The following is a 12,404-nucleotide window of genomic DNA, read 5'->3' on the forward strand; positions in this document are numbered from 1 at the left end:
TGTTTTTGGCCTTGTCTGTCCTTGGTTCCATGGCTGTTAGATCTAACCAAATGAAAAGTACACCCAAGCCCACCTATCCAAGAACTACAATATCAATGACATTGTGTCCTCTAATAGAGAGTGAAAATCTCAAGAAAGTATATTTCAAAAGCCTGGTGAGAAGGGACAGGTTACTAGCGTGGATGCTTGGGACATCTTTGGAAAACAATGCTCTAGACGAGGAAAGTGGAACCAACGTGAATGGTTTGGGAACGTTAAGGAAACTGTGCTCTAACATATTCTATGATTAGAATACATGATAAAACTCTTTGTTCAGTCAGTTATTCATTTCCTTCTTAGCATGTGAAGGTTCAGGGTTTTTCTTAACTGATCAAGTGTTCTTTATTAGCCCCTAGGGTCAATGAAGCAGGTGAATTGGGTCTGGTTCTGGTCCACGGAAAACCTGGAACATCCAGATTCGAACACAAAGGTAAGTAATACTTTCTCTCAAGCGTATGCTCTTCGACAATGTCCCATATCATTTTAATGTCTTCATACGATGAGATGATTGTTTATGAATCACGGCTTCATTCCTAAACACCCAAAGGAAGAATCCGAACATCTTGACCCACAGTGTCAGTATGAAAGTAGGCCTTTATGTGATTAGTACCTGTGGTAACAATATAGGAAGGCTGTCTTCTCTCCATTACTCCTGCCTGACACCTGGAGTGATGGGTCGAGGCAGATAGTATTTATTTGAAGATGGGAGAAAATGACACAGTTGCTTCAGCTGCAACACCTGAGGGCCCACAACATGAAAATTACCACGTACTAAATTCCGGACCCGAGTTCCAGTGTCCATCACCCATTGCCACAATAGTGCTGCGTAATAAAAAGCCACACACCCTCAGTGGCCTACAGCAATAAATATTTATTTTTGCTTATGAGTCTGGACCAGCTGGGTAGTGCCGACCGGGCTGGTCTGGATGGGGCTTACCCATGTGCCTGTAGTCAGCCGTGGGCCGCCTCGGTGACGTGGTTCTCTCACGTACCTGAGGCCTCAACTGAGACAACAGGGCTGACTCCGCTCCGCTCCAGGTGGTGTCTCATCCTCCAGCAGGCCAGCCAAGCTTGTTGTCATGAAGCAGTGGCAGGGTTCCAAGGAATCGAGTGGAAGCACACAGGCCTTTTGAGGTCTAGGCTCAGGACTGGCTCAGCTCACTTCTGTATTCTGTTGTCCGAGGAAAGTCACCAGGCCGGGCCAGACTTAAGTGCTGGGATGGTGGTACAAAGTTATATTGTGAAGAGCATGGATACAGGAAGTCGTTTTTTAAAGATCATAACAGAGTTGGTCCAGAAGGACTTCACAGATTTAAATTGAAACAGAGTATCTGGTTTGACACTGTCCTTAAGGCCATTCCCTTTGCCGTGATCTGTACTCCACACAGTTGTTCTGACTTTGTTAAATTAGTATTTGTTAAGTGGAGCCCCCCAGCGCCAGATGGTTCAACAAGAGACCACAAGGGAAATTGAAATGGAGAAGTTTATTACTCACAGGTCCTGGAGGATCATGGCGCACATCAAGGGCCACACGGGGAAGTCGAGGCAGGGTGCTTAAAGAGAGAGAGACAGGACCTGGGGCACATGCCCTTATTAGTGTTCGTGTGCAGAGTACTTTGGGGTTCCCCGGGCTGAAGCTGGATCGGTCAACTCAAACCAGAAAGGTCAGGATGTTGTTGAGCTCCAAGGGAGTCTTATCTAAGGAGTGCACCCTTAGGGTCCCCTAAAGGGATGGCCCTGGGAGACAGGGGGGACTGTTGATCACAAGAGCTGTTGGCAAGTCCTGTCAAGAACTTACATTTCCCTGTGACTCAGCGGGCTGCTCTAGATCTAGGGCTGGCCCTCGCATGAGGGACAAAGGTCACTTTTAGGCTCCTGTAGGCTGTTTGGCCAAACAAAATGGTGGCCGAGGCAGCGACACCTTGGAGTAGCTTCGCTCAGTGCTCGACAGCAACTGAAAACGTGGCGTGGCCTTCCAAAGCTCCAAATGTTAGACACGTGTCTAATACTCTTAATGATTATGAAATGTACCCTTTTTCTTAGCAGATTTAAATATCTCAGTTGACTGCAGCTTTGACCATGGGGTCTGTGACTGGAAACAGGATATAGAGGACGGCTTTGACTGGAATCCCGCGGACCGAGACGATGGTATTTAGATTTTACTCTTTTGTGTTCTGTGGTGTGACACAGGGCAAGAAGGCCCTCCAGTGAGGTGGGGTTGTTCTTCTTCCCTCTTGTTAGGCCAGGGTTGTTTGTCGTGTTTGGAAACCTGCAGACCTTCCTGAAATCTCCCCTGATGAACGGCTAAGTTGGTTCCGCATCCATGCTCCGCCTTATCCCTCCTACCCCCACCCACCCACACCCGGGGTGTTCCTGCAGAACCCTTCCATAGTCGCTGCTGCGGCTGAGAGGCAGATGTTGGAATTCATGTACATTTTTTTTTTTAAAGACTTTTAAAGGAACACTTTTTTTAAGGTAATCTCCATGCCCAGCGTAGGGCTCGAACTCATGACCCCAAGGCCCAGAGTTGCGTGCTCTACCAACTGAGCCAGCCAGGCGCCCCAGAATTCGTGTGCATTTTAAGAGTACTGGGGGAAAGGCAGAAAGAAATTGTTCCTTTTCCCCAGTTGGCCAGCTAATGGGGTGCTTTGTAGCTTCTGTTTTGCCTTTTGTGGGAAAAATAAATCTGGAAAGGAAATATGACCTCTACCTCCACCTGAAGGTTTAGCAAAGTCACCCCTCAAAGGATCAACACCATAAGGAGCCATCAGGTCGGCAACCTGAACTTTCCCCTCTATTGCTTGCAGATTTCTTTCTGGCCACTGAAACTTGGACTTTTCTCAACTTCAGCTCTGAGCTGTGGCAGTCCAGCCCTCTCCACTTCTTGCTGAAACACTACTGATGGGCCCTGTCTTTTCCCTTGGGTAGAGCATTTCGCTGGCAGCTCCCATTTGGAGCATAAATCAAATCCCTGTCTCCTGAGGCTGACTGTGTAGTTAGAGACAACTTCGGGGACTCAAGTTCCTTACCAGTCCGTTTATTAATCTGGGGACCTACAAGTTTAGCTCTCCGTTACCAGATCCTTCTTCATCCTTTCTCCAGATTAATTCCGCCCTTAGATCTTTCCTTTCGAGCCTTCACGTGCAACCGGGAAACCTGGATAGCCCCTAACAAAAATTCCTCGTGAAACTCGAGATTCGGGGGGCGGGGATACATGCAGCACAGCAAATCGCGTGAGTGGGACTATCACCAAAGACTCAGGGCAAACACAGGGCAAGTTTAATCAGTCTGGAGACAGTACATCTTCGGAGAGCCTGTCTTGTCGATAGCTAACTTGAGTTTCTCCTTTCTTGCATCATGGCATCTGCAAGTTTATGTCTGCCAGAGTTATAGCACATGGGGAGCCTGTAAGTTATTCCAGGATCTTGACAGCTCACATGGTCAGCAGTGTCCTAAGTTGGGTTTTCCAATAATGGGAAGTCCCCTGTTTACAAACACGATTAGCAAACGGCCCCAGGGTTCTCAGCCTTTGTGTCCCCCAAAGCGTACTTTCTTCCCTCCTGAACCCCCTTCAGACTTCTAGGTGGGCTTGTCTTTCCCTACAGAGTTAAATATAAGAAAGAAACACGGGATGAATCAGCATTTTTAGAAGGATAAAATCTCAAGGACAGATCGAAATGGGCTTTAGCTGAGAGAGAAGGAGAAATTGGCCACAGTGGGTCACAGAAGAGAGGGTGTCACTGGTAGAGTGGCTAGATAAATGTAGGATGCCTACATTTCAGAGAAGCAGTGAATATTTTTTAGTGTATCTCAGACATGCTCCTTATCTGAAATGTAAACTCTCCTGAGCATCCCGTATCTTTAGCTGCTGAATCTGCAACGTTACCAGCTGGGGAAGAAGACCAGACAGTCTCTGAGTCCAGTGAAAACTAAGGCAATGTCAGCCTGGCTCCTGCAGATGTCTCCAGGAAGATACCAGCAGAAGACTCCAGCCCCCACTCCCTGTCCCCAGTGTAATCCTCCTGGCTTCCACAGGAATTGCTTCCTTTCAGTCAGACTCCACTCTATGAGACCCCATTCTATGAGAATTTTTGCCCAGGTTTATCAAAGCCACAACCAGAGGTTTGGAGATGAGCAATGTCCACTACCACTGGTTAAAAGATACTTAGGAGAAAAAATAAATAAATAAATAAAAGATACTTAGGAGATGGATCTTAGAAAAGAGCTGTGTCCCTGTCATCCTAAATCGGAACTCAGAGTGATACGTTGCAAGTGGTGGTTGGGCTCCATGAAACTGCTCGGACAAATTCATGTATGTTGTGGATTAAATGCCACAAGCTGGCCATCATACGTATCATTGACTCTGCGGGAAAATGCATTCCAGCAACCAAGGTGGAAAGTTCTGGAACACAAGTTCTCCAACAGCGGCAAATTACCTGCAGTGCTAAAAGACTATTTCATTAGATTCTTAATGCATATCTGCTACCACCACGCTTTGTGAATGTGGACAAATTCCTCAGTTTCTCTGACCCTCAGTTTCCTTTTCTGTACCATAAAGGATTTCATCTTTGTGATCCCTAAAAGCCATTTTAGCATGTAAATTTTGTTCCTGTGTTGGAAATGAAGAGGACTTCATTTCCTTCACTATAGGAGACTATCATTCATGTTCTTTTTTTTTTAATGGTTTTTAAAAATTTTTAATTCCAGTTATCATTCATTTTCTATCCTATTTTAGACACTGTAGCCAGACCCTATACAATGGCTTCATTAACTGGGTGTTTTTCTTCTCTTGCAGCTGTTGGCTACTATATGGCAGTTCCGGCCCTAGTGGGCCATAAGAAGGACGTTGGCCGGTTGAAACTCCTCCTCCCTGACCTGCAACCGCAAAGCAATTTCTGTTTGCTTTTTGATTACCAGCTGGCCGGAGACAAAGTAGGGAAGCTTCGAGTGTTTGTGAAAAACAGTAACAATGCCCAGGCCTGGGAGGAGACCAGAAGTGAGGATGAGAGGTGGAAGACTGGGAAAATTCAGTTCCATCAAGGGATCGGCACTACCAAAAGTGTAAGTGGATAGCCAGTGTTAAATGAGATCCTGACATTCTTTTTCAGTGATTCAGCAAATAAAACAAAACACTCAAGGACCTAGGCACTGGGGCCACAAAGATGAGTAATTACGACTTTCTCCCTACAGTTAAAGAGTTTATATTCTCGAGCAAAATAGGCAAGGCGATGGATCAGCACCACTGGGGTTGTCAAGTGCATGCGCATCACATGCTATAGAAACGATCTGTCTGCGTGTCAGGCTCCTCCCCAGCAGCCTCTCACACCAGACTGTAAAATCCTTAATATGTACAAGAATGTCTTGCTCATTCATTCTGTGCCCAGTACTTATCACAATGAATGGAAGCTAGAAGGCCAATTTTTAAAAAGATTTTATTTATTTATCTGAGAGAGAGAGAGCACGAGCGCTGGAGTAGGGGATAGAGGCAGAGGCAGAGGGAGAGGCAGAAGCACACTCCCCGCTGAGCAGGGAGCCCGACGCGGGGCTCGATCCCAGGACCCCAAGACCATGACCTGAGCTGAAGGCAGACGCTTAACCGACTGAGCCACCCAGGCGCCCTAGGAGGTCATTTTTTTTTTAATGTTTTTAAAATTAAACTGAGATTGTGGCTGTTGTCTGGGGTCTCAAGACCATTCAGGTTCTGTGGTTCCTTAGAAGGACTCACAGAATTCAGAGAAGCTGTTCTATTCATGAATATAGTTTATTACAGTGAAAGGGTGGTGAATAAGTTCAGCAGAGGGAAAAGGTGCATAAGGCAGAGTCCAGGAGAGAGTGGGCACAAGCTTGTGGTATTCCTCCGCCAGTAGTATCATAGGTACAGCTCTTCATTCTCTCAGCAATGACGTGTGACAACACTCACCAAATGTTACCCACCCTCGAAGCTCACCCAGGCCTTGGTGTTCTGGGCTTTTGTTGGGGTTCAGTCTGCCCATGTGACTGCCTGCATAGCTGACCTTAGTTACTCAGTCTCCAGACTCTCCAGAGGTCAGACTGTTTCTTTGTGGCTCAGGGCCCCCACTATAAATCACATTGTTAGCATCGATTATCTGGCATGGGCGAAGGCACTCTTAAGAGGCAAGATAATCCAAGGACTTAGAGGTTATCTCCCAGGAACCAGTCAAGAGCCAAATCTTTCTTTCGAATGTTCAGGGTTTGGACAACCCAGACCTCCTGGATCAATCCTTTACTGTATAGTGGGTTTAATAAAGGACAAGGGAACAACATCTAAGAGGAAGCTGGTCAATGAGATGAAATGCTCAGAAAGAATGAATAGGATAAAAATGACCAAGAGTCTATCAAGTTTGACCATCAGGAGGTGGCTGGTGCCCCTTGCGGGGGTTGTTTCTCTGGAGGGGAGGGGGAAGGCCAGCCTAGAGAGAGATGAGGAGGGAAGGGAGCAGAGCCTGGGAGGCAGCCACTATGGACCCTTGTGTAAAGCTTGGTTGGGGTGGGAAGAGAAGAGGTAGGGTGGAAGCTAGAAGGAGATACATGAAAACCTGAGTACCAACTAATGGTTTCAAGAGGAAGAGCAATTAGTAGATCCATAAATTGGGATTCCATTTACACTTGGCTTGTGAAAGATAATGATTCATGAACGTAAGGAAAATCCTGTTTTTTGATAATAGGCAGTAATAGAAAGCCTGGGGTCTGGTGTCGGACATTATATTCAATATCTTTTTATTTGCTTGTCCCACTTAAGCAGAGCATCTTATTCAAAATACATCCTACGATATGACTATAGATAAAATACATGTTGGGCTATAGTTGAATTTTCTCACCATTCTTTCCCTCTTGCCCATGCTTGTTTAGTGCTGGCAAACACATTGATTCTAGTTGATGCTGATTGCAGCATATCTGCATCGATACAAATCCAATCCACATATTTACATCGTTGTGTTTGTAGCATGGTTTGAGGACCGTGACCACTGAGCTGTGCTATGTATAGTTGACATGCTGTTGGAGAATTGAAATATGCCTCTGCACAGCATTCATAATTACCTCCATGACTGAATTTATATACTGAGAAATACATTATATAACATGGTAGCTTGGGGGTGGGTAACAGCATGTGCCATCAAAACAATAATTTTTTTTTAATACACATTTTTGCAAATATGCCTCCAAAGAGCCTGGCCAGCAGTGGCACTATAACACAACACAGCTCTGTCAAGAGGGATGCTCAGGCCCAGCGAGGCCCTGATGCAGGCACCTATGCCCTGAACTTTTTCAGTATGAGGGGAACCCTTACTGGGGCTTACTGGAGTGTGAGGATGCTGAGTAATCTAGACTAAAGCATGCATACCATAAAGTTTGTCAAGGTCGCATTGGCCGTGGATATTTGTAGCAGATGCAACTCTTCTTCCATAAACACAGGCATACAAGGTAAGGCACATTGCTTTCTCTGAATCAAATTATATCTAAATCTAAAGCTGCATCCTTCATGTGGCAGGGGGATGGGGTGGGATTCAATCTCGGCTATTTGCTCATGCACGATTGAGGGAGGGTGCCCCTCGCTAGGGTGGCCTGTGCTTCTGAAGGGCTAAAAGCAGCACAGATATTAAGAGAGGGCAGCACATTTTTACTTCATCATGGGGGCCGTGGATATTCTATGTACCCATGTTGCATGTAAAGTCACTCACTCATTTCTTCAACTTCCATGCATGGCCAGGACACACAAATCTTTACTGAGGCTGAAGTCTTGTTGGCTAAGAATCTAGCCTCAATAGAAACCTCAGACAACCATTTGAATAAACTGATTACCAGTGATGAAATTGAATCAGTAATCAAAAATCTCTCAAGAAACAAATCCAGGATCAGACAGCTCCACAGGTGAATTCTACCAAACATTTAAAGAAGAGTTAATACCTCTTCTTCTCAAACTATTTCAAAGACTAGAAGAGGAAGGGAAGCTTCCAAATTCATTCCATGAGGCCAGCATTGCCCTGATACCAAAACCAGATAAAGAAACCACAAAAAAAAGAGAACTACAGCCCAATATCTCTGATGAACATAGATGCCAAAATCCTCAACAAATTATTAGCAAACCAAATCAAATCAAACCAAACCAATACACTTAAAAATGTCATTTACCATGATCAAGTGGGATTTATGCCTGGGATGCAAGAGTGGTTCAATATTCACAAATCAATGTGATCCACCACATCAATAAAAGAAAGGATAAAAATCATACAATCATTTCAATAGATGCAGAAAAAGCATTTCACAAAGTACAACATCCATTTATGATAAAAACCCTCAACAAAGTAGGTTTAGAGGGAACATACTGCAACATAGTAAAGGCCATACATGAAAAATACCCAGCTAACATCATAATGGTGAAAAACCGAGAGCTTTTCCCCTAAGATCAGGAACAAGACAAAAATGTCCACTCTCACCACTTTTATTCAACACGGTACTGGAAGTCCTAGCCACAGCAATCAGACAAGAAAAATAAAAGGCATTCAGATTGGTAAGGAAGAAGTTAAACTTTCAGTATTGGCAGATGACATGGTACTACATGTAGAAAACCCTAAAGACTCCACCAAAAAGCTACTAGAACTGACAAATGAACTCAGTGAGGTCACAGGATACAAAATCAATGTGCAGAAGTCTGTTGCATTTCTATACACTAATAACGAAGAAGCAGAGAAATTAAGAAAGCTGACCTATGTATAATTGCACTCAAAATAATAAAATATGTAGAAAAAAACTTAACCAAAGTGGTGAAAGAACTGTACTCTGAAAACTATAAAACATCGATGAAAGAAATGGAAGATGACATAAACAGATGGAAAGATATTCCATTCTCATGGATTTGGAATACAGATATTGTTAAAATGTTCATACTACCCAAAGCAATCTACAGATTTAGTGCAATCCCTACCAACATACCAACAACATTTTTCACAGAACTAGAATAATCTTACAATTTGTATGGAACCACAGAAGACCCCAAATAGCCAAAGCCATCTTGAGAAAAAAGAACAAAGCTGGAGGTATTATAATCCCAGATTTCAAGATACACTACAAAGCTGTAGTAATCAAAACAGTATGGTACTGGCCCCAAAACAGACACACAGAGCAGTGGAACAGAATAGAGAGCCCAGATATGGTCAATTAATCTACAACAAAGGAGGCAAAACTACGCAATGGGGAAAGGACAGTCTCTTCAACAAATGGTGTTGGGCAAACTGGACAGCTACATGTAAAAATTAAACTGGACCACTTTCTTACACCATACCCAAAAATAAACTCAAAATGGATTAAAGACCTAAATGTGAGACCTGAAACCATAAAAATCCTAGAAGAGAGCAAAGCAGTAATTTCTCTGACTGCAGTCACAACATTTTCCTAGATGTCTCCTAAGGCAAAGGAAACTATGGGGGCTACATCAAAATAAAAAGCTTCTTTCTGCACAGCAAAGGAAACAATTAACAAAAAGTTAAAAGACAGCCTACTCAATGGGAGAAAATATTTGCAAATGACATCCGATAAAGTGTTAGTATCCAAAATAAATAAAGAACTTATGCAACTCAACACCAAAAAAACCAAATAATCCAATTAAAAAATGGATAGGGGCACCTGGGTGGCTCAGTCATTTGAGCGTCCAACTCTTGATTTCAGCTCAGGTCGTGATCTCAGGGTCATGAGATCAAGTCCCGAGTCAGGCTCCAAGCTCAGCACAGAGTCCGCTTGGGATTCTCTCTCTGCCCCTCCTCCCCAGTTCGAGTGCTCTCTCTCTAAAACAAACAAACAAACAAACAAACAGAAAAAAAGGGGTAGAAGATACTTCTCCAAAGAAGACACAGTGACGGCCAACAGACACATGAAAAGATGCTCAACATCACTCATCATCAGGGAAATGCAAATCAAAACCACAATGAGATATCAACTCACACCTGTCAGAATGGTTAAAATCAAAAACACAAGGAACAACAGGTGTTGGTGAGGATGTAGAGAAAGGGGAACCCTGTTGCACTGTTGGAGGGGAATGCAAACTGGTGCACCCACTGTGGAAAATAGTATGGAGGTTCCTCAAATGATTAAAGACAGAGTTACAGGGCGCCTTGGTGGCTCAGTCAGTTAAGTGTCTGCCTTCAGCTCAGGTCATGGTCCCAGGGTCTTGGGATTGAGCCCCACATCGGGCTCCCTGCTCGGCAGGGAGCCTGCTTCTCCCTCTCCTTCTGCTGCTCCCCCTGCTTGTGCTCTCCCTCTCTGTCAAATAATTAAATAAAACCTTTAAAAAAATTAAAGACAGTATTACCATGTGATCCAGTAATTCTACTACTGGGTATTTACCCAAAGAAAACAAAAATACTAAATTGAAAATATATGCACACCCCCATGTTTATTGCAGCAGTATTTATGATAACCAAGATATGGAAGTGCCCCAAGTGTTCATCAGTAGCCAAATGGGTAAAAAAGATGTGGTATATACACACAGTGGAATATTACTCAGCCATATAAAAGAATGAAATCTTGCCATTTGCAGCAACATGTATGGAACTAGAGGAGATAACAGTAAGTGAAATCAGTCAGTCAGAGAAAGGCAAGTACCACATGATTTCACTTGTATGTGGAATTTAAGAACCAAAACAAATGACCCCCCCCCAAAAAAGAGAGACACACACAAACCAAAAACACCTAACTCTAGAGAACAAACTGATGGTTACCAGAGGGGAGGCGGGTGGGGGGGATGCAGGAAATAGTTGTGAAGGGGAGGCAGAGCACACTTACCATGATGAGCACCGAGTACCGAATTGTTGAATCACTGTATTGTGCATTTGAAGCTAACATAACACTGTATGTTAACTATACTGGAACTAAAATTTTTTAAAAAGTTATTGTAATGGGAAAAAGAAAAACATCATTCAGCTGTTATTTTAATATTTCTTGTAAACATTTTTGGATGAATGAATATAAAATAGTAACTGTATATCTTTAATTTTGTTAAATGAGTCACTCCTGTCATTTTGTGTCCAATTTCAAGATACATTTTTTAGTATTCATCCTCTCTCTGTTCTCTATACATTAGATATTTCTAAAATATAAAGAAGTTTGCTGCTCTTTTGATTATTAATAGGTAATAGATATTTTATTTGATCCATTTTATCATGGATAAAAATGATCATAGCCTATTCGGTAACACTTTTCAACACGTAAAACCAATGACATTCCCAATAATTTCCAATATTAAAGCCAATATTTTAAGAAAAATAACTATATTACTACAAACTGACAAAAGCTGAATATATCAAAATAATTCCCTTTCAACTATATAGTTTCATGTTAGATGTTCACCAGGAGTGTTAAATTTCTTCTAGCCTGGTTTTTGAAAAGAAAACGCATCATTTATTTTTTCCTTTCTTTAAATGGGAATTCCAAAATTTCCTCTTCAGCCGTACCTTTCTCAGCTTTTCAGGCTGTGCAGATACTTTTAGGAGTTGCAGTGACCCTGTTTTCTCTGAATATTATCCACTCAGTGCAAGATACTGGCATCTGGAAAATACATTACTATATATGCAATGCCAACGTCTGTTCGTTTTTGCAGTAGGGGCTGATGAGTTCGGTCCTTTTTTTTTTTTTTTTAAGTAATCTTTATGCACAGAATGGGGCTTGAACTCATGACCCAAGATCAAGAGTCTCACGCTCCACTGACTGAGTCGGCCAGGCGCCCCGAGTTTAGTCCTCTTTAATCACTATTAAATAGTTTGTTTCTGTCATTGACTTGAATAGTTTGAAGTAATATTTTTTTTATCTTCTTCATTATTAGATCATTTTTGAAGCAGAACGTGGCAAGGGCAAAAGTGGAGAAATTGCAGTGGACGGCATCTTGCTGCTCTCGGGCTTGTGTCCAGATGGCCTTTTATCTGCGAATGGCTGAATGTTACTAGGGTCTTTTGTGCCTTTATATGTGGCTTCTTATGTCAGTTCCCCATTTTCTGATATTACATCATAGATCGCCCCACTTTAGAAATACAAACTGAAAAACCATAACATACCAACAGAAACATTATTGTAAGGTGCCTTTCTTGTATAAGATGTGCCAATATTTGCTTTCAATATAGTACCACTCATTCATTTCTGAATTTATAAAATGTGGAAATGTGGGAAAAGCTCAGCTTTCCACCCCGCCCCCACCTCCAGTGTATCTGATTTGTCTCCGTGTGTTGATGAGCCTTTATATAACATTTTTAGAATTATAAAAAACAAATAACAACAACAACAAAATCCCCACAGGGAATTGTTTCTCTATTTGACTGTTCTGGCACTTCTTGGAAACTGACATCACAGGTAGATTTTTA

At 42.8% G+C, this 12,404-nt stretch overlaps 1 protein-coding gene across 1 annotated transcript in view; it reads left to right on the top strand.

Moving 5' to 3' along the window:
- Positions 1 to 11,983, top strand: part of LOC148162051 (epidermal growth factor-like protein 6) — a 29,715-nt gene extending 17,732 nt beyond the window's left edge. Inside the window, 4 exon segments of the mRNA XM_088020364.1 lie at positions 389 to 469; positions 2,083 to 2,187; positions 4,835 to 5,100; positions 11,873 to 11,983. Coding sequence (XP_087876490.1) covers positions 389 to 469; positions 2,083 to 2,187; positions 4,835 to 5,100; positions 11,873 to 11,983 — 563 coding nt within the window.
- Positions 11,984 to 12,404: the final 421 nt, after the last annotated feature.

The sequence above is a fragment of the Eumetopias jubatus genome, unplaced genomic scaffold (assembly GCF_037043125.1).
Source record: "Eumetopias jubatus isolate StellerSeaLion01/CBP00866 unplaced genomic scaffold, mEumJub1_p1.0 scaffold_23, whole genome shotgun sequence".
NCBI classification, from domain to species: Eukaryota; Metazoa; Chordata; class Mammalia; order Carnivora; family Otariidae; genus Eumetopias; species Eumetopias jubatus.